The 24,514-nt window shown below is 37.0% G+C and overlaps 1 protein-coding gene across 1 annotated transcript in view; it reads right to left on the reverse strand.

Annotated features, from left to right (window-relative positions):
- The window catches only part of LOC150104708 (fat-like cadherin-related tumor suppressor homolog), a 281,975-nt gene that overhangs the window by 35,633 nt on the left and 221,828 nt on the right, over positions 1–24,514 (reverse strand). Inside the window, exon 6 of the mRNA XM_090395612.1 lies at positions 22,800–22,952. Coding sequence (XP_090251738.1) covers positions 22,800–22,952 — 153 coding nt within the window. The remainder of the gene's footprint in view (positions 1–22,799; positions 22,953–24,514) is intronic.

Below are 24,514 nucleotides of genomic sequence, written 5' to 3' on the forward strand. Positions count from 1 at the left end.
CTAGGATTTCCACAGACACTCACAAACATCCATGCACACGGCGGGATTCAAACCTGCAGCCTTTTGGTTGGAGAGCAGATGCTAACTACTTGGCCAGCCTGGCCGGCAATCAGGGCCGGCCATCTTGGGGGTGCAGTGGGTGAAATGCACCTGGGTCCCACGATCGAGTAGACACAGTCGGTACATATTTGCGGAAACGTATTTTTTATTATTATTTTTATTTTTTTCTTCTTCTAATTTTGCTTATAACTAAAGGGATTTCATCGACAGGATTTTAGTGCCCCCGGCAATAATAATATATCTTGTTTCTTTATTATATTAGGATTTTTGCTTAACCCTTTTGATGCGTTTATGCAGTGTGTAAAAATTAACAAACATGATTTCGTATTTACCCTAAAATGCTAAAATGCCTGATTCATCATTAGTTTTTTTTCTAATCTGTTACACATTTATATCATTTGGCTCGTTATCGAAACTGTTGAAAAAATATTTATTATGTTCTTTATATATGGTTAGTCTAGAGCCATTTAATTTAAGCTTATCGGTGTGGTTTACAATATTGTCAAAAATTAATAGTATCAACAAACCGTTTCAAGCAAAAACAATTGTTCTTCACTCTGCTTTTAATTTAGTGAATAAAATGAAAAATGAAATCCAAAATTTAAGATCAAAATTTAACACATTTTTAGATGACGCAAAATTGATAGCATGAAACTTGAATATTTCCAAAGACTTCTCTGAAAAAATAATTTGAAAAAGATTATTTTCTGAACTAGCAGAAGATGAAGTTTTACTAAACCCGGTAGAGGAATTTAGATGTCACATTTTCAATGTTGTGATTGATACCATTATTGTACAAATAGATGAGAGATTTAAAAATATACCCAATGTTATTTCTTATTTTAAATTAATCACTGATATAAAAACATTAGAAAAAAATGAACTAGAAAACCACTCAAGGGATTTTGTAAAATATTATAGTAAAGATGTAAATGAAGACTTAATCCAGGCAATTGATTTGTTACGAGAATTGATCTTGGACCAAAAAAATGTAAATAAAGTGCAAGACATATTGCAATATATATTAAATAACAGTTATAATGAACCATTTCCAAATGTGCTAACTGTACTGAAAATTTTCTTTACGTTACCAGTTACTATAGCAAATGCAGAGCGTTCTTTTAGCAAATTAAAATTGATAAAGAATTATCTTCGGTCGAATATGTGTGAAGAACGCTTCAATGTACGTGCTATATTAAGCATTGAAAAGGAAATCGCCAAAAATTGTAATTTTTCGGAAATGATTAATGACATAGCAAAAACAAAATCGCATATTTAAATAAATACATATTAAGCAATACATGTGTTAGTAAAACTAGGCCCCTAAATAGTAAACCTATTTATTTTTTATGTGCTTAATTTAATTTTTTTTTTATTACTTTAAACAATAATTAATTGTAAATCATTTTTGTGTGCTAGTTGGTGATTAGGTTACTTTTGTTTGTGTTAATATTTATTTATTTTAATTATTTAATACTTTTGTTTTGTGTGCAGTAAACGTAATGTTAACCTGTTATATTCCAAATGTTTTTTTTTTTGTTTTTTTGTTTTCCTGTGCCAAAATCATTTGCAGATAAGAGGTTTTACAATATGTTTATTTCGAATCCTTTAATTTTTACCTTTGAAAAATATTTTAATGCCCCAAAAGGTTTCTTGCACCTGGCCCCTTTATACAGAAGGCCGCCCTGCCAGCAATCCCATACTATCCACCTTCAACATCCAAATTAAACACTTCACAATTTCTTTTGCCACATTTCTGAGATCTGATATGACTTACTAGAGAATGGGTAATTCAGAATGCCTAACTTTTGATCTCCTCAGCTTGTGGGTGTAGCGTGGAATGAGGAGTTAGCTGGAAAAGAAAGCAATGCAGCTTGGGGGTTTTCAAAAACTATCTAGTAGATGCAATGTCTAAATGTATTCCAAGGGTGAGAAGGTTAAATAAGGTAGGTGTGAGATGGATGAATAAAGAGATTAAGCATGCAATACAGAGAAAAAGGGCATTGTGGAGGCAGCATAAGAGAAGTGGAAATAACCAATTCCATGCGGTCTACAAAGACCAAGCAAGGAGGGTGACTTGGTTGGTGAGGGTAGGTAAAGAGAAGTATGAACAGCAGTTGGCTAGTGAAGCCAAAAAGAATCCTAGGGAGTTCTTTTGATATGTAGCCAGCAAAAGAAAGAATAATTATGGAAGGATGACATTGATTAGGAGAAAATGGTATAAAGACAGCTGATGCAGAATGTGTGGTGGAGATACTTAATAAGCAGTTCATGAAGATCTTTCAATCTTGTGAATGTGGCTTCATGGAGGGATTGAGAGCAGTTGATAATGAGGAGGAGAGACTGACTATAGGTGAGCAAGAGGTGTATGGGGAGTTGAGTAAACTAGATGTTAATAAGGTTGTGGGACTTCATAATATATCACCACGTATTCTGAAAGAATGTGCCAGTGAGTTGACATCTGCCTTGACATATTTTTTTAATATGAGTCTTGCACTCGGTCAAGTTCCTAAGGAGTGGAAGGAGGGCAAGATTGTGCCACTTCATAAAGGAGGTGATCGAACTCAAACATCAAACTATAGGCCTATGTGTGTGTCAGGTGTTGTGGTTAAGTTGTTGGAGTAGCTTGTGAGAACTAGGATCCAGAGTTGGGTTGATAACAATGGTATTATCTTTGATGGACAGCATGGATTTGCTAAGGGGAGATCATGTTTTAGTAAGCTACAATAAAGTGACTGCTTCCTTGGACAGAGGAAAAGGATACACAGTAATAAACTTGGATTTCGCAAAGGCTTTTGATAGAGTACCTCATTATAGGTTGACAGTCAAACTAGAGCAGATGGGGTTGGATATTAGACTGGTGCATTGGATTGGAAACTGGCTATCTGATAGTTGTGTATGGGGGTGCGATATCCAGGAAAAGGAAAGTCACTAGTGGAGTGCCACAGAGGTCTGTTTTAGGTCCATTACTGTTTAATATGTATATTAATGATATAGGTGAAGATTTTTATTATTATTATTATTATTATTCAGGCCTCTATGGAGTCAAAAGACTCATCGTGGGAGGTCCTTCCTAAGAACATAAAGTCTGTCAAGACTCATCGAGAGGAGGTCCCCCCTAAAAAACACAAAGTATATCATACCACTCTTTAAACTCATTGACCGTTCTTGCTCCCACCACTCCATCAGGCAATGCATTCCATGGTTCAACCACCTTCCATGCAAAGAAACCAATCCTTACCGTCTTGCTCACAGTTTCCTTTCGTAACTTCCAGGGATGGCCTCTTGTTATCACTCCTTCCCGCTATTCAACCAAGTGAAAGAACTCCCCAGTGTCAACCCTGTAACCACCTCTCAACAGTTTAAAAGTCTCAATCATATCACCTCTCCTTCTTCTATCTACCAAACTCTGCAGTCCACATTCCCTTAGCCGATCCTCATAACCAAAGTTGTACAGTCCTGAAACCATCTTTGTTATCCATCTTTGTACCGTTTCCACAGTTAATTTATCCCCTTCAAATCCTGAAGACCAAATCTGAGAACAATAGTCTAAGTGTGGTCTGATCAGAGACTTATACAATGGAATGATAACCCTCTTATCTCTGCAGGTCAGTGTCCTTCTCATAATTGCAGCAATCCTGTGTGTTATTTCACCACCTTTGCAATATGTCCCCTAAACTTCAGGTTTCTATCAATTATCAACCCCAGATCTCTTGTCTCCCCTACTTCCTCCAGTATAACTCCTCCCATAGAGTATGCAGCATCCCATCGATGTTTCCCAAACCTCAAGACCTTACATTTTGCTGCATTAAATTGACATCCCCCAATCATTTGCCCATCTATCTAACTTATTTAAATCCTCTTGCAGGGCTATCACATCTGCACTATTACTAATAATCCTTCCCAGCTTCGCATCATCTGCAAACAACTGAATATCCCATTGCAATCAACTGGCAATGTCATTGATATAAAGGTTAAACAATATAGGTCCTAGTACTGAGCCCTGTGGGACCCCACTTGTAACCTTCTGCCTCCTTGAAACTGCTCCACCATACACAACTCTCTGATACCTATCAGACATCCAATCCTGAATCCAGTTGACCAATCTGACATCCAGACCCATGTGCTGCAACTTAAATATCAGCTTATCATGTGGCACCCTGTCAAATGCCTTTGCTAAGTCTAAGAAAATTGTGTCCTCTTCTTCACTTGTGGTATACAACTTACCATTGCTGCTAACAAATATTCTTTCACAATTTCCCATGCACTAATGATATCCCAGCCTTCCAATTCCTCCCTCCATGAAACTTCCCGAAGTTGACGTCTAAGACTATTAAAATCACCTGTTTTATAATTCCACATAAGTTCCCGTCTCTTTGATACTCCTGCATGTCTATTCATTTTCCAAGTCAAAACCGTATGGTCACTCTCTCCAACTGGTGGGAGAGATGTCATCTCAGTTATTATCAACTCTTCTGATGCTATAATCAAATCCAAAACTCTTGAACCTCTTGTTCCCTCTGTTACATGTTGCCTAAGACATTTGTCCCTCAAGAATTCTAGAAATTCCATTCCCCTATTGCTACATGCATCTTCCTCTCTCCAATTTATACTATTGTAGTTTAAATCTCCCATAACAATCATTCTTCTTGCACTTGCCAAACTTTGCTGTCTAAACATCTCCTGGTCCCCATCCTCTGTGCTCCTTCTGTAGCAACACACCACTAAATATCCTGTATTGCCTACCTCTACCTCACAGCATACGCTCTCAAAATCATTTGTCACTTTCTTCCAAAGCCTCCACTCTTAGAGGACATAGGTCATCACATATCATAAACAGTACCCCACCACCATGCTTTCCCCTCCTATCCTGATAAAAAATGCTATACCCCGCGACTTCTATTCCTATTGTTATATCCCCTTCTGTCAACCACAATTCAGTGATCGCAATCATTTTTGGCCAAGCTGATGCTATCTGCGCCACCAATTCCTCTCCCTTATTCCAGGTACTCCTGGCATTAGTATTAAGCATATAAATGCCATTGTTTCTATACCCAGCATTATCCCTTCTAGACTCCACTAGGCTCAGTGTTACCTGACATCGTCTCCCTTCTCCAACGTATCCATTCCCACAAGAGGCCACCCCTGCTATCATTCTCCCTAGGACACACTGACTCGTTCAGAACAGCAATCTCTCCAGATGCCTACGTCCTTCCTCATTCAAATGTAAATGGTCTCTCGCATACAATTCCTCTCCTTCCTCAAACGCACTCCAAGCATCCACATATACCAGTCCTCTCTTGTCACGCATTCTCGCTATTATGCCATTCAATATCACTGCTCTTCTGCTCAGCTCATCATTATCATACCTCGGCAACACGCACACTATTATTTTTCCTCTCTCTGTCTTCTTCCATACAGCCTCAAGCAAAAATCTCATATCTCTCACTGCCGGACTTACATTACCACTCATGTCATTCGTTCCTACCATCACAATCATCTCATCCACCCTTTCACCTCTCTTAATTGCCATAGCCACCCTTTCTATTGTTAAGATTTGGATGGAGATATTCAGTTGTTTGCAGATGATGCAAAGTTGGGACGAACCATGAAGCGTAGTGAAGATGTTGTGGCCTTACAGGAAGACTTGAATAGATTGAGTGATTGGGCACGGAAATGGGGATGTGAGTTCAATGTTGCAAAATGTAAGGTTTTAAAATTTAGAAAACAAAGATGGAATGCAGAATTTGTGCTTGGTGAGAATATATTGTTGGAGGTAGAGGAAATAAGAGATCTGGGGGTGATAGTGGATAAGGATCTAAAATTTAGTGGACACATAGCCAAAATGGTGATGACAACACAAAGGCTTCTGGGAATGATGCGGACGACATTGACGTGTAGAAGTAGGGAGATTCTTGTTCCGTTGTATAAGGCTTTGATTAGGCCACACATGGACTATTGTGCCCAGATTCACCAGGTTTTCAGAAGGATGAAGAGATGTTGGAAAGGGTCCAAAGGAGACTGACTAAGGTAGTTTCTAACCTCTGGAATGTCGAGTATGAGGAAAGATTGAGAAGATGTAATTTGCAGAGTCTGGTGGACAGAAGGAAGAGGGGGAGATATGACAGAGACCTACAAGTTGGTAAGGGGTTGTTATAGGATCAATGCTGGTGAGGTTCTGTATAAAATTAGGAGATCAGGGGAGAACCAGAGGTCATCCCTGGAAACTGTATAAAGAGGGTGTGAGTAAGGAAGTGAGAGGCAGGTTTTTTCGTGCAGAGTTGTGAATGATTGGAATGCCATGCCTGAGAATGTGGTGTCTGCAAAGAGTTTGAATGTGTTTAAAACATGGTATGATGAGCTGTGTGTGTGTGTGTGAAAAAAGGACCTCCCAGATGAGTCTTTGACTCCATGAAGTCTTGGGGTGGTAATAACAATAATAATAATAATAATTTATATTTATACTTATATGAGTAACTTTGTGTGAACATGATGCTCTCTAGCTTAATTTATTTTTGTACCAAATAGATAATAATAACAGGACTCTAATGTTGATGTAGTAAGGTGTTTTTTTGCCACCAGAGGTCAGGTCAGTAGTTTTAATGGTAAATTAATGTAACTTGAGCATATACCATGTAGATTATAGTGGAGCTGGTTTCTTTGCATTTATGTGTATACTCCAGATGATGACCTTAATGTGGAAGGTCAAAACATCAAGTGATTATTTTGGTTTATATTAAACTGAAGTTTTACTCTAACGTGCTAGCTGTTTCCATAATTTTTATAATGAATTTTGATCACCATGTAACCATGAAGGAAATGCATGGAGAGTGGTTGGTGAGTGGAATGAACTGACTGACAGTAATGAATGCAGACACATTAAATTAGTTTAAAGCACAGTTGATGAGCTTTGTGTGTGTGTGTGTGTGTGTGTGTGTGGGTGTGTGTGGGTGGGTGTGAGATATAGTATACCTTCTGCAATTAATTGACAGCCACTCTCACAACTTCATACTGCCTGAAATTATAAGCATTCTGAGTTTAGTAATCTTTACAGTTTCAATTCTTCATATATCACTGGCTTCAATTTTCTGATGTAAACATTTGCAGTAATTGCATGGTTGAAACAATTCCAAGGTTAATAACTTGTATTAATAATTATATGTTTATTTCTTCTCCCTAATGCATGTCCTGTGCACCAGTTTGGTTTTTACTAATGCATGGATGAATGAGGTTGTTATGTTGCACTATGATTGTTCATGAAAGGTCTAAACTTATTGTACATTAGTACCATGAGTGGCTAAAGGTTAAATAATCTGGAAATAACCCTCCAGAGACCAAACATAGAAAATTTCAGGTCACTTCAGGCTTCCCATAAACAGGATGCTGGTCTCACACCAGATGATAAAATTCATCTACCACAAACTCAAGACTTGTTGGTTGGAGAGTAAGAGCTATACACTCAGCAGCTAAATGGGCTGAATATTAGAAGCTGATTCTATGAAAAATAATTAGAAAACTTTATGGGTTTTCCATACTGATTAGAATCTGATTAAATATATGCTTAGTGAGAGTAATTAAATTCATTGTTAAAAAAAAAGATTTAATGGATAAAGACGTGTCGAGGAAAAATTCATTAAAGTTTATTACAAAACTTTACAGGTTATATTTCTCTAGTGTAAAACTAGCTTGCCAGAGCAATCGGGACTAAGAAGTAAACAACTTACATATAAATTTTAATCAGTTAAAAATCCTGAAACTGATAATGGCATCTCTGTTTGTTAAATAATTAATCATTAATGGCTATAAAATATCTACCATTAATCAAACACTAAACAGTTATTTGCCTAACAGTCATCTGATATCAATCACAATAGAATAATTGTTCTGTACATTATAAATAAGTGTGTAAAAGTCTTAATTAAAAAAAAAATAAAAAAATCCAGGTTTCTACCTTATCCTCTCCTGTTCAAAATGTTCTTCCTTTTTTTTTTTCCCCTAATAAAAAGATAAAGTACTTCCATGGTCTCTTCCTGTTGTACACTGCATTCCTTGTTCACACAGTCTCAACAACTATAGTAAAACTAGGTTTATGAATATCAGATTATTTGCATAGAAGGAAGAAATGGGCATCAGAAGGAAGTGGTGTGCACAAACAACTTGAATAGTGAGAATAAGAATGTGGAAAGGGATTTGAGGAAGTTGCTACAGGAAGTGAAGAATAATAGTGCCATTGGTAAAGTGGTTAGTTTGTTGCCAAGATATGACAGTAGTGAAATGAGGAGAGTAATGATACTGAATGACAAAAATGGCTGAATTGTGTCAAGCAGAGAGTGTTCAATTTTTTAATGTGGAATGAATTTGAAGGGAAATTAGAATGTTTCAAAGTTGATTGGATGCATCTGAATGGGTTTAGTGTTGGTCATTTGGGGTGAGTGTTGTTTAATAAGAGTAAACAGAGTCATACAAAATTAGCACCGCGAAGAGTCAGAGAGAGGTTAAGAAGCAGGTTGTGGATGGATGGGAAAAGGATGGATATAAAGATAAGGTAGTTATTATTATTATTATTATTATTATTACCCCAAGATTCCATGGAGTCAAAGACTCATCTACGGGTTCTTTTTTCATACACACAGCACATCATACTATGCCTTAAACACACTCAAATTCTCGACACAGATACCACACTCTCAGACAAGTCATTCACAACTCTGCATGCAAAAAACCTGCTTCCCACACACCCTCTTTATACAGCTTCCAGGGATGACCTCTGGTTCTCCCCTGATCTCAACTATTTTCTGTAGAGCCTCTCCAACATTGAACCGGTATTCTCATTCACTCAGTTTGTCCAAGTCTTCATGTAAGGCCACGACATCTGCTCTACTTCTCATAGTTCATCCCAACATTGCATCATTTGCACACAACTGTATATTCCCCAATCATATCTTCTCCAATATCATTCACATACAGGTTAAACAGCAATGGCCCTAAAACAGATCCCTGAGGCATAACTAGTGACTTTCCTCTTCTGGAATATTGCTCCCCAATATATAACTTGTTGATACTTATCAGACACCCAATTTCCCATCCAATGCACCAGTCCAATATCCAACCCCATCGACTCTAGTTTTATTATTATTATTATTATTCAGGCTTCCATGGAGTCAAAAGACTCATCGTGGGATGTCCTTTCTAAAAAACACAAGTCTATCAAGACTCATCGAGTGAGGTCCCTCCTAGGAAACACAAAGTCTATCATACCACTCTTTAAACGCATTGATCGTTCTTGCCTTCACCATTCTATCAGGCAATACATTCCATGGTTCAACCACCCTCCATGCAAAGAAACCACTCCTCACCCTCTTTCTCACAGTTTCGTTTCATAACTTCCAGGGATGGCTCTTGTCATGACTCCTTCCAGCTGTTCAACCAAGCGAAAGAATTCCCCAGTGTCAACCCTGTAACCACCTCTCAACAGTTTAAAAGTCTCAATCATATCACCTCTCCTTCTTCTATCCACCAAACTCTGCAGTCCACACTCCCTCAGCCGATCCTCATAACTAACAGTGTACAGTCCTGACACCATCTTTGTTATCTGCCTTTGTACCCTTTCCACAGTTAATTTATCCCCTTCAAATCCTGGGGACCAAATCTGAGAACAATAGTCCAAGTGTGGTCTGATCAGGGTCTTATACAATGGAATGATAACTGTTTTAACGCTGCAGGTCAGCATCCTTCTCATTATTGCAGCAATCCTCTGTGTTACCTTTACTACCTTTGCAATATGTCCCCTAAATTTCAGTTTCTATCAATCATCAAACCCAGATCTCTTGTCTCTCCTACTTCCTCCAGTTTAACTCCTCCCATAGAGTATGCAGCGTCTCATCGATGTTTCCCTAACCTCAAGACCTTACATTTTGCTGCATTAAACTGAAACCCCCATTCATTTGCCCATCTGTCTAGCTTATTCAGATCCTCTTGCACGGCTACCACATCTGCACTATTACTAATAACCCTTCCCAGCTTCGCATCATCCACAAACAACTGAATATCACCTTGCAATCCATGGACTATGTCATTGATATAAAGGTTAAACAATATAGGTCCCAGTACTGAGCCCTGTGGAACCCCACTTGTGATTTTCTGCCTTTTTTATATTGCTCCACCATACACAACTCTCTGATACCTATCGACAGCCAATCCTGAATCAAGTTGACCAATCTGATCCATACCCATGTGCTGCAACTTGAATATCAGCTTATCATGTGGCACCCTGTCAAATGCCTTTGCTAAGTCTACGAAAATGGCAGTATATGCCATTCCCTCATCTAATGCTCTTGTAACTTTTTAGCAATATGCTAGCCTTTAAAAGGCTATATTGCTAAAACAAGCGTGCCTCTTCACAAATCCATGTTGACTCTCACAGATAACATTACCCTCATCTGCCCAATGCTGTATACGTTCCCTCACTTCTTTCTCCAAGATCTTACTACTGATGACACACAAACTTGCCTATAATTACACACTTCCAGTCTTACCGCCCTTATGCAATGGCACTATCTTACCTTCCTTTCATTCCATGGGCACCTTTCCCGCAGCCAGACATTCATTGAAAAGCCAGTTCAAGGGTACTGTCAGTTCCTTAGCACATTCTCTCAAAACTCGTGGTGAAATACCATCCAGTCCCACAGCTTTACTGACATCCAGAGTGCTCAGTATCTGGAACACACTCTTCTCCTGCACCTCTATCAAATTTACTATCAACTTATCATGTGGTAATCTATCAAAAGTTTGCAAAGTCTAAGTATACCACTGTGTTTCCATCTTCATCACCCAATGCTGCTGTCACCTAATTGTAATAAACAGGTTACTAAAACGTGACCTCTCTTTAACAAATCTGTGCTGTCCATCAAAGATAATACCATTGTTGTCAACCCAATTCTGGATCCCTATTCTCACCATCCTTTCCACCGCTTTAACAACAACAACACTTTACACAGATCAGCCTATAATTTGATGCTTGAATTCTATCACCTCCTTTATTATTATTATTATTATTTCGGCCAACTCCAAGGAGTCGACAGACTCATCGAGGGTGGCCCAAATATCATGTCAAGAACAACTATTCGACATTCACACAGTATCTATCATACCTCGCCTTGAACTCACTCATGGTCATAGCACCCAAAACAGACTCTGGCAGCTTATTCCACTCATTCACCACTCTCCAAGTAAAAAACCTAGCTCTAACACCCCTGATAACCACATTCTTGCCTGGCTTCCATGTATGGCCCCTAGTCCTCCCACCACCAGTCCTATTCTCAAAAATATCTTCTGGATTAATCTTATAGAAACCCTTCAGTAATTTGAATGTCTGAATCATATCATCCCCTTTTACACCTATCAACCAATTTTTGCAACCCACAAATCTTCAACCTGTTCTCATAAGGTTCATTCCACAGACCTGCTATCATCTTGGTCACTCGTCTCTGGATCTTCTCCACCTCCTCCCATCAAGAAGAAACATTGCCGCCCATATCTGGCCACAGTAGTCTGGATGGGATCTTATCAAGGCTCGATATAGAGGAACAATAACTTGTTTGTCTCTGCTTGTTAAAGTATTTTTCAGCAACCAAGTGATTCGATGAGCTGATTTAGCCACTTTTGCAATGTGCCCCCTAAACTTCAACTCCCTATCCACCAACATTCCCAAATCCGTGGCCACATCAATCCTGGAGTATGGTTCCACCAATGTGATATACTGCTGCTAATCTTTTCACTCCAAAATGCATAACCTTACACTTTGCCATATTAAATTGACATCCATTTTCCTTAGCCCAGTCCTCCAAACTATCCAAATCATCCTGAAAAATTTTGACATCCTGCACTCATTGCTCTTTCCAACTTTGCATCATCAGCAAACAAGTGAACGCTTCCTCTCAGATCCTTTCCTATTTCGTTAATGAACAAATTGAAAAGTAGTGGTCCAAGAACAGAACCCTGTGGCACACCACTAGTCACAAGCCATCTTTTGGACTCCACTCCTGAATAAACCACTCTCTGGTATCTCCATCAACCACCTCCTATCCATCTCACCGACCATATATCCATCCCCATCTGCTCCAGTTTACTGATTAGAGTTCCATGTGGTATCCTATCAAAGGCCTTGGCAAGATCCAGTAGAACCACTGTAAACCCATTAACCTTATCCAGTTCAGCCGTCACTGTGTTATAAAACGTGAGCAAGTTACTGAGGCATGATCTACCCTTAACAAAACCATGTTGTCCCCTATACAGTATCCCATTTTCATCTATCCAATCCTGTATTTTTCTCTTGAGTAGTTTTTCCAAGACCTTGACAATGATTCCTGATATGCTAATCGGTCGGTAATTTACAACAGCAGTCTTGGAACCTCCTTTATGCAGAGGAACTATTTTCCCCTCTTTCCACCCCCTCAGGACTAACCAAGACCTGAGACTCAGATTAAACAGAATGGTCAAGGGTACTGACAATTCTTTAGCCGCTTCACGTACGACACGAGCCGGTATACCATCCAATCCCACAGATGTATTGACATTGAGGTTATGCAATAGACTACTCACCTCCACTTTATTCAACACAATTCCTGTATAATCTATTGGTTCATTCATTTCTGCAATGTCACCATCTGGAAGATATATTCTTGCAAAATGCTCGCTCAGTAATGCAACTATATCAACTGATTCAGTTACCTCCCTCCCATCGGCATTCTTTAAAATCATTCTGCCATATACCTTTTTTCTTTTACTTGCAGCATATTGAAAAAGCTGTTTAGGATTGTCTCTAGCCTGCATGGCCAATGTTCTTTCATAATCCTTTTTTGCTTTTCTTACCACACTCATTACCCTTCTGGCCTGCGCTTTATACCGTTCATGTGCCTGCCGGTCACCTTTCTCCTTAAATTCCCTCCATAGTTGTTTCTTTTTTTGCAGCTCAAGCTTAATGGTGTTATTCATCCATTTGACCCCTACTTGATTTATTATTCCGACTCTAGGTATACAGTCAGCCATTGCTTCATGCAAACTCTTCTTAACCACCTCTCATGCATTATCAACTTCTAGCCCTTGCAGTTGTACATGCCATGGTACTGAACCAATCAATCTCCTAAGCTTGTCATACTTACCAGCCCGATAATTCCACATTTACCCTGTCTTAATTGTAAATTCCACACCTTTAGCCACTTCCTAAGTAAAGACCCTATGATCACTTTCACCAATTGGTGGCAACGTGGTCATATTCGTTACAGCCAAATTCTCTGATGCAATTACTAGGTCAAGCACTCTCTGAACCCTAGTATTTTCCATTACATGCTGTTGCAGTTAGTTATCCCTTAATAACTGCATAAAATCCAATTCCTTCCTCTCTTGTGTCCTCTCCTCCTTCCGATCAATGTTACCATAGTTGAAATCTCCCATAATAATTACCCTACTTCCACTCATTTCTTCTAATTGCTTATGCATACTATCTCCACTATCTATTCCATCACCTGGTCTATAGCAGCACCCAACTGTATATTTTGTTCTTCTAGTTTCAATCTCATGCCAAATAGCCTCAAATGTGCTCTTTTCTCTATCCTGCAGTTCCACTTCTATTCTTCTTAGCTGTAGCTACATATCGACAGACCTCCGTAAGATTTTTTGTGGCTTCATTAGCTAGCCGCTATCCATACAGAATTTTAATACTCTTATCAAATTTGAATATTATGAAGTAGTAGAATCTTGCTTCCCTCCACTCCTTTGGAACTCGACAATGTAAGACTCGTATTAAACAAACATTTCAAAGCAGATGTCAACTCCCTAGCACATTTCTTCAAAATACGTGGTGATATATATTATCAAGTCCCAGAGCCTTATTAACATCAAGTTTGCTCAATTCCCATATACCTCTTCTGCAATCACAGTCAGTCTCTCTTACTCATCATCCACTGCTCTCAAGCTGTCCATGATGTCACATTGAAAGACCTTTATAAGATGCTCATTAAATATCTCAACTATATCCTCTGCAGCAGTTATCCTTATATCATTTTCTCCAATCACTGATATCCTACCGTAATCATTATTTTTTTTTTGCTAGCTACATATCGACAGACCTCCGTAAGATTTTTTGTGGCTTCATTAGCTAACCGCTATCCATACAGAATTTTAATACTCTTACCAACCATGTTATCCTTTTTGCTTGTTCTTTATATTCTTCATGGAATTGATTATTACTACTCATCTTATACTGGCACCATAATGCCTTTTTTCTCTGTATTGCATACTTAATCTCTTCATTCATTCATCCATCCATTTCATACCTACCTTATTTAACCTTCTGACTTGAGAACCCATTTTGACATTGCTTCTACTAGATAATTCTTGTATATCACCCAAGTAACACTGATCTCCATTCTCAATTCCTCATTTCTTGCTACAGCTCCAAGCTGTCTCCTGAGATTCTCAAAATCACCAGCCTTGTAGTGCCGCATATACCCTTTTCTCACATGATTGGCAATAACCCAGGTAATCATTTCATGATCACTCTCACTAGTTGGAGGGAGATTTGACACCTCATTTATAATCACATCCTCTGATGAGATGATCAAATCTGAGACCCCCTCAAAAAAATGAGTTCCCCGAGTTTTTCAAGGACAACTACTTGAAAAATTCAGGGAACTCTTTTTTTTTTCTGGTTGCTATATCGATCTACAGTATATTGCCATAATTAAAATCACCCCTTTCCCTTAATGAATGCAGAGAATGAATCTGAGCAATAAGAAGCATTGTGAAAGAGCAGGAGAGCCATAACCATCATACTTTTCCCATTTGCTTGGCTAATTTGTTTATACATTTTATGGTCGCTACTCTCCACATTCCAAGTCTATAGCAACATCCAATGAGGAATTTCATTCTATTCACCTCTATCTCACACCAGACTGCCTCAAAAACCGCTACCACTATTTCCCCCTTTTATCTCTCCCCTGTATTGGCATAACTCTTTTTCTATCATCAACAGCACTTTACCTCCCTTTTTACCCTTCCTAACTTCATGAAATACACATACTTTTCCATCTCTATTTCTGTCAGGATGTCATCCTCATCCAAATATGTACACTTATTCTAGCAACTTTTGGATGAAAAAACTCAATCAATGCAACCATTTAATTTTTCTTGTTTCTGATACTTCTAGCATTTGTATACAAACATAACAGCTCATTCCTGGATCTATAACAAGTTTCACTAATACCACTTTTTACATGTGACTTCTCCATAATTTACTTGAGCCATTTCCATTTCTCCTTACTCATCTCAGAACCTTCATGAAATCGTACTGTTTTCCCTACATACCAATTTATCCCCTTCCCTTTTTTGTTTACATGTGCATTCACATCCTCTTCGAGCACCAACCTTTCTCATGCTGTGTTTTCTCTGTCCACCCTGAGTCTCACAGTTTCCTTGTTTGTCTTACGCACTTGTTTTATCATTCTTTACACTCATGCTACCTACTTGCTCATCCATAAGCACCACTTCAATCTCTCCTTTGTTACTCTCCTGCTCTTTCAAATGCTTCTTACTTGCTCAGATTCATTCTCTGCACTCATTATTCTCCCTTCCAGCAGCAGTCTCTCCAAATTATTCACACCAAAACCATTATGCATTCCATCAATCTTATACAGTTCAATTCATCCTTCAAACTAATTCCATACATTAACAATCTGCACTTCTTTCTCTTCACATATTTCTGCTAACACATCATTCATAATTCTTGCTCTCCACCTCATCTCATCACTGTCACACCCGGGAAACACACCAACTACCTTTCCTATCATACTATTATCTGTTATCCTTCTCAAAACCTCCTGATAAACAATCTTGCATTCTCCTTCTTCCCAGTCATCATTTGTCCATACTACTACCCACCACAACCAACTCCTTTGCTTGCTTACTCCTCATATCCAATGTCTCAATCACACTATTCATTTTGCCTTCAAGAAAACAAATCTTGTATCTTCTCATTTACCATGCCTCTAATAATCAATAAATTAAAGTGCCCTTCGCATAATGTATAGCAGTATACATGTCCGTAAGGATGTGTGTCTGTTGCATTATGGCATACTAAGGCAATTAATATGAAGTCATTAGCTACAGTGAAGCAAACTTTGTTTGCCTACACTTGGATAAAGGATGAAACCGAGAATATCATTTCTTGGCATCTTTAATTTATAGTATAACCAAGTGAAAAAACTCTCAATTCTAATAATCAAATTGCCACTCAATGCTACTCGCAGGTCGTTCGTTACCTTTTTCATACCAACAACATTTGTTTTCATCTTTTTCACCCATCAGTTATTATATCCAGTACAATTCATTTCACTCCATATCCATCTCATCTTCCCCAACTCAACTTTCAAATATTGCATCCTTTTTTTGCCATGATTTGCTCTCACTCATTATTAATATTAATTGTTAATATATTATAAAAACAGAGTGCAATTAATATATTATTATTAATTGCACTCTGTTTTTCAATGTCATTATTGTCCACTTGATTGTTAATTTTATTCTGTTTTCTAACATCATTATTGCCTGCGTTATTGTTAGAACTTTTTTCCTCACTATTACTTCCACATACTATCTGAATGTTCACACAATTTTCAATTGTCATGTCAGTTATGATGCCCTGTTCCCTACTCATTTTTAAACTATTTAAACTCATATTTAAGCAAGCCTCATTTAAGCAAACCTTCAGAACACACGAAATTTACAGACAAAAAATACTACTTGTGGTAGTGGTGGAGGTGGGCGGTAGATGGCGTTGATGGAGATGATTCGTAGTAGAAGTTCAGTGTAGTGATTGAGACAGTTGTAGGTGTTCTCCCGCGATGAGTCTTCGGACTCCTTGGAGGCATGAATAATAATAATATTATTATTATTATTATTATAAATTCATTGTTTTTGTTAGCACACTGATACAACATGGTGGTAAAAGGCAAATCATTGTGTAGGTGTGTGCCAAATTGTTAGAACTTTTTTCCTCACTATTACTTCCACATACTATCTGAATGTTCACACAATTTTCAATTGTCATGTCAGTTATGATGCCATGTTCCCTACTCATTTTTAAACTATTTAAACTCATATTTAAGCAAGCCTTGCCTAAGAAATTTATCTGAGCACTGCATTTCTCACAGTAATAATTAATCTACAAGTTAGACAAAATCTATGCACATTTAAATATAAAACTGACTTAACTTGCTGCAGCTCATACGACGACTGATGTTTAACTCACTAGATATCCAGATTTACTGCTTCCCTTAAACATCCATTGACCATTTCCCATGTATTGCTAACACCAATCCTTTGCAATTTCCTGGTATACCACTACTCCAAACTGTTTTCTGAGTTTGTCACGATCATGTTCATTTGCTCTGTAGTTCACACATAACCCATCTTAACTAGAAGTTTTCATGCTCACCAGCAGCCAGGTTAACAATGCATGATGGCTCCACTAATCTGAGCAAAGTGATTACTTTTATTATGGTTAAATCATCTGCACTATCACTGGATCAGCTAATCACGAACCATGAGTTCCCCCCCCCCCGTCATATGCTGTTTTAGATGATCATCCTTTCAGTAGCGTAATTTATCCCCCTCCCACAACACACACATACACACAAACCATGAGTTACCCCTCTGTCATATGCTGTTTTAGATGATTAATGCTCAGTAGCTTCATTTATCATTTATTTTCCCCCCCCCCACACACACACGTCCATTTCTCCTTCCAATCTACGTACTGATAGTTGACATATCCCATAATAATTACTCATTGAATTACCGAGGTTACATTCCATCTACATATTCTTTTTCACCCTTTCCCTGGCATATAAACAGAAAATGACTATATATATATATATATATATATATTTTTTTTTTTTCCTGATAGCCATTTTTTCCTGATTTTCCACTAGATACTCTCATTTAAATGCACTGCATCCCAGGATCCTATTTACTGGGTCTTTTTAAAGAAGATATACTTGAAGAAGTGACTAATTTGGATGATAAATTTGTATCAGATAGCATTTAGTCACCAACATCTTTATAAAAAGAATATATGGCTTTTCATTGCATTACAGTACCTTTCACATAACAGAAGCCCCCTCACATTGCAATTTTAAATATCAAGCTTTCTTTGACTGTGACTCAAATAGGACAAATAAGATTACAATTTGACTTTGGGTGCAAAATTCTTTATTTTCTATCTGCAATGGTTTAATAGTGGCTGTATACATTTGCATGCTTTTATCTGTTCAATGCTGAAGATTGAATACAAAATTATAAGCCAAACCTTTATAGAGAGAGAAAAAAAAATCACAAGAACCTTGGTTCAGGAGTGAGACTGTAGGTGTGGAACTGATGTGCTCCACAGAGAAGCATTCATGGTCAAAGTTCAGGTATGGTGAAATTATCAGATGGTGGAATAGACATAAGTTTAATCCTACAGAGGTTGTGACTGATATGACAGATACAAATTGTTTAATATAAATATTCTTACACATATCCAGTGTATATCTTGGATGTCATGAGTAGCTGTGCATGCATATATTATGAGTGATATTCCACACTGTTTATGCAGTCAGTTTTGGTTTAACATGTGTTATGTAAAGATGCGTGATATTTCATAGTAAATTGTATCTGAGAGATACCGCGACTCTGATGTCAGTATAGTGTTGGTTTAGTTGTTGTCTTTTTTATTTACTATTGAAAATGGCTGGGAAAAAATATCGATTGGATAATCCATCGGATGATGAAGAGATTCAGTGATTTTGTTACTCTAGTCCGATGATGAGAATGATAGAGTCGAATGCAAAAGTGAAAGTGATATTTGATAGTAAATTGTATCTGAGAGATACTACAAATTCCGATGTCAGTATAGTATTGATTTAGTTTTTTATTTTCTTTGTTTAATAATTTCTAGATTGTAACTGAAAATAAATAAACCATCATGTATTTTATTTGCAGTGTTTTTTTTTTTTTAAGTTTTATCGCATTTTAGCACATACTAGTAATGAATGTATCTCTCAGATACACGCGACCTATGCTGCAATTTTTTCAACTGTGACCTCCGTAGGGTGAAGCTGCTATTGTAATTTTCTTAACTGTCACCTTCTTGGCATAAGAGGATTTGAGGACAAGTGCATTGGTGGTGGCTAACCTCCTTTTTGTATCCTGATAAGAAATATTTTGTTCTATTTTTATGTTTCGTGTTTCTTTTTCATCCTTCTTTAGCTGACATGCATGGGAGTAGGCTGAATGATCTCCCTGACAGTTGACACATTTAGATTCTTTGCAGGACAAGATTTATTATCATGGTCTTTATTGCTATATCAGGCATAGATAGCAGAGCCATGACAGGCAGTTTGGGTATGCCCATATTTCTGACATTTAAAGCATCTCTGGGGATCAGGGATGTAGAGCCTAACAGGACAGGTGAAATAACTTTCTTTTACAGATGTTGGATATTTGATTGTACTGAAAGTAAGAATGATGTTTATGGCTGGAACCAGATGATCATCCCTACATATTAGAATGCACTTCATGCCTATTACTCCTTAAATATTTAAGCTCTGACATATCTGCTCATCTGTAAAATTAAAGAGATCCATTCTGATATCACTCCTCTAGAAGAGCACTATTTCACGAGGTATTACTATAATTGGTATTCCACCTTTTAGTGTTGCTCTAGGTAGCTATTCTGAGTATTACAAATATAATGTTTCCTCAAGAGTGGGAGATCCTGCCAGTCTAAAGCCTTTTGAATAAAGAAGGGCAAAATTTTTCCTTTTGACTTTTCACCTGTTGCATAAATAATGAGAAACACTTGTGGTGGCTAACTTGATACACAAAATCTATACATGCATAATGCTATTCATTATGCATTTCCAAAAAGAAGTATGCTTTGCATTATGGGATACTAAAGAAAATGATATGAAGTCATCAGCCTCTATATACAAGTAGTCCAGTAATAATAATGAGAAACACTTGTGGTGGCTAACTTGATACACAAAATCTATACATGCATAATGCTATTCATTATGCATTTCCAAAAAGAAGTATGCTTTGCATTATGGGATACTAAAGAAAATGATATGAAGTCATCAGCCTCTATATACAAGTAGTCCAGTCGTGAAGATATTTTTCATGCAAACTTTATTTGCTTTCACTTGGATAAAGGATTAAATAAAAATATAATTTCTTGGCAAGTTTATTATTATTATTACATGACACCTCCAGGGAGTCCAAAGACTCATCGAGGGAGGGCACCTACTCTACAATTCTCTGTCTCTACCACTCAATCCACCAACTACACCAAACCACAACTACACCAATGCCATCTATCACTCATGCCCACGGCAGCCTTTTGGCTGGAGAGCAGATACGCTAACCACTCAGCCAACCAGGCTTGTGTTTAATTTAATGATAGATTTATACTGGTGTCACATCTTTTGTTTCTTACTTTTGTTATCAAATGATGTACCTTATGATATCTGTACTTAGATGGGACCTTGTGAGGGTCCCTTATAAATTTGAAGATAAAGAATTCATGCTCAAGGGAATTTTTTTTTATCTAGCACCAGAGCTTCCATGCACCACAAAGTCACATATGGATGCTGACTATCTGGCATGCAATAAATGTTGTCTGAAGTAGAATGCCAAGGATTACTCTAGACACAATACCAGTACCACAGCAAGTCTTGGGTCCCATTCCCAGACCATGAGGTGAGAGACTTATTATAACACCATTAACCCTTACAGGCAAGCTCACTAACCAACTGATCCTGGTTGGGACATCCAGGATAGTCCTTCTTGCAGATGAAGGGGGGGGCTAATAGTATGAAGATCCTCCTTTTCAGATACTGATGAGTCATACTGAATGGCAAACATGGTGGCAAGGCATTGAATCACAGTGATGGTGGTCTGTAAGACAGGATAATAAAAAAAAAAGACTCAGCAGAAGTAGAGTGAAGAATATGGAAATAAAGGCAAGAAAAAAAGGAAGAAAAAGTACCAGTACCATCACTAGAAGGTCCCTTCCGCCATGAAGAGGTATTCCACATGGAGTGGAATATGAGAGGAGACTAGCATTGAGATATAAGGAAAATTCCAAGTGCTTTTGTTATGCAGCTGACAGGAGAATAACAGTTGTGAACAAACGCCCTTGACAGATGGAGATGGTCAGGTGACCAATGCAAATAATATAATAAATCTGTTTAATGATCAGTTTACTCGAGTGTTTCATCTCTGGTAAAGAATGTTTTATTCTGGAGGGGATGGTGAGGGGTGAATGATCAAAAGTGAATAAAGAGGATGTATTTTGAATACTAAGTATCCAGATATTAGTACAGTAGTAGGACTGGATGTTACACACAAATGCACAACAGACAAAAAATAAAATAAAATAAAAAATAAAACATAAAAAACCTCATCAAAAATCTGTCCAAACTTAAAGCACAAAATATGGATTTACAAAAATCCCTACTCATAATACTGGGAACCTCCTCCCCCCTCTTCACTATTGACAAAATATAGTCCTCTCCTCACTCTCTCAAGTTTTAAGATCACATCTAGTCTTTCTTTTATCAGTTACCATTTGAATTCACAACTACTTGTTTAAGTGCTCTATGTCCTATAAGAGGTGTGTTTATAGTCTGAAGATGTTGTTTTTAAACAAGCAAAATATTAGCAAATTAATAAATAATATTGGTCTGCTGGTATTGTTTATATCGTGAAGCCCTACTATAAATAATCACCTACACTTAAGCTTGTCATTATGTCCATATGTGATCTTCATTAATTCATGGAATGCTAAGTGTAATTCACAGTCTCATGCAATATTAATATCTGCAATGGCTCACCTGAAAAATATTTTTCATTCTGCAACAATATCCATTTACTTTCTTTTACATTTTTTTTTATTTGCATAATTATCATCCATGAAAGGTCGTAAACCTATAGTACATTAGCATTGTGAGTGAACTAACGTTTAGATAGCCCAGAAATCCTGCTCTAGATACTAAGCATAAAACTCCCCCCTTAACTCAAGTCACTTTAGACTTTTAATAAGCAGGACTATGGTGGTTTCATTCCAGAGATGAATGCTATCTAAAGGCATTCACAAACACATTTCTTGCTTATTGCTTTGAGTAAAGGATTATCAAAAATCAAAATCAGCTAACACCTTTTATTCCCTTGCTTGAGTAAAGTATTATCAAAATCAGCCAACACCTTTTATAAGGAGTAGGTGAGGTCTTTTAGCCCTATCTAGATTTTAGAGACAGAGTGGGAAGTTTCCTGTCAAGTATAATATACTTTGTAACCATATGGAAAAACTTTCTACAAATGACTCTAATTCAGACTACTACAGAGAAAATGTTCATATACCATTTTAGTACTTGTATATGGAAAAACATGATTTCTACATCATTAACCATTCTTTCTACATCATTAGTAGCTCCCACTAATGAGAATAAAGGTCAGACTGGTCTAAGTAATGATATTTCCTATAATGCTTGTGCATTATTGAACACCAAGGCAATCAACATGAGTCAAACAGCCTTCATATAGAGTACAAGGAGACTAGTAGTGAAAATACTGATAATTCATGTACAAAGTTTGTACATTGTCAAGTATAATATGGCAATAATATATTTAACAAACCTTACATTCAATTCCTTTAAATGTCCATGTTTAAGGGGACCTTGTGAATAAATAGCACCAGTTTTAGGATGAATTCTGAACTGATTTTCATAAGAAGCTCCATCAAAAGTATACGTAATATCTCCATTTATTCCAGTATCCAAATCAGTAGCAAACACCTAATAATACAAAAATATAATACAGAGTTTGGAATTACCGTACGTTCAAATGAACATCATAATTGATCAGTTAATAATTAGCATAACTAAGATAAAATCAAGAAACTACATGACCATTCCATTGCTATTTTATATGATGTCTTGTGCCGTAGTTATGAGTGGCATCAGTGCTATGTTGTCTATCCCAATTATCTAGGGCAGCACTTCCCAAACTATGGGCCACAGCCACTTTGGGGGCCATAGGTTTTGTTGAGGGGGGGCCGTGAAATAATGAAAACAAATTTAAAATGTTTTAAGACTAAGTAGATTTTTTTTTTATCTTAAAAGAAATGTATTTAATTTTTATTTATTCTTTTTTTTTGTATTTATTATATTTTAATGGAAAAAAATTCACACATTGGTGTTGGTTCACAAATTTTGCTTCCTGCGTATTTCGGTGCTTAATGAATATTTTTTTAGTAAATATATGCTTATTCATATAAGTTTCATTTCAAAGCAGAAATCGAAGAATTGCAGTTTCAAATATTTCACCTGATATTGACTTTTTGTGTAACAGTATTGAAACATATCCATCACATTAAATTGTTATTAAACTTCTTTTATGTTTTTAATTCTTTCTTTATTACTAATCATTTTACGTTTCATGTGCTTGTACTGCAAATGTACAATAACAATATATCTATCTATATGCCGGCAAAGGTTGGTCGATTGGTAGAGCCTCTGCTACTAATGGCTCATTTAAGTACATTTGAGTGCGGTTAGTAGTTGGAAGGGGACCAATCGTTCGATGCTGTTGGCACACTCTCCCTCGATGAGTCTTTGGGTTCCCTGGAGGTGTCATATAATAATAATAATAATAATAATAATATATAAAAATATAAGATAATGTGCCATGTCAAATGTGTATGTAAGATGCTAATAATGTAATATTTCCATTTGATTTTTGCAATATTTGCTGTGTATGTTTTGTATTGAATATAAATACAATAAATATTATAATAATATGTCTATATTACAATTTTTTTCAAGGGGGCCATGAAATATTTTAATTTTTCCAAAGTGGGCCCTGGCATTCAGAAGTTTGGGAAGCACTAATCTAGAGCTTATAAGAGAGCTTTTAGTCACAAACCAAAGGTTGTATGTATGTATGGCAGTCCAGTAGCTGTTATACAGATTCTCTCACCATTAATGAAAAAAAGTTGGTCATGTGAGATTATCTGGCAGGGATTCTATTTTTAAATCATATAACAGAGACAGCTATTGACATTGAAGCAATAAGGTGGTTAATTTGCCTTAATGTACATACTAAGAATTGGTGAAGGTTGCAATTCTTATGGGCTTGATGGTGAACAGGATCTAGCCATATAGAATACTTTTTGCAGAAGCACAGAATTGGGACGCATAATCAAGTTTTATAAATACAAAATTAATGACGGAAAATCTCACATAAAAATATTTTTTTAATAGTATAATTTTTGCCTGTGTGTCGCAGGCATCTTCAGTACATGTTAAGCTCAAATTAAACAATAACTGACAATTCCAAAAAGCACCACCTAAGTAGC

The sequence above is a fragment of the Typopeltis vanoorti genome, chromosome 7 (genome assembly GCF_054136105.1).
Source record: "Typopeltis vanoorti isolate ZY-2024b chromosome 7, IOZ_Tvanoo_1.0, whole genome shotgun sequence".
Classification (NCBI taxonomy): domain Eukaryota; kingdom Metazoa; phylum Arthropoda; class Arachnida; order Uropygi; family Thelyphonidae; genus Typopeltis; species Typopeltis vanoorti.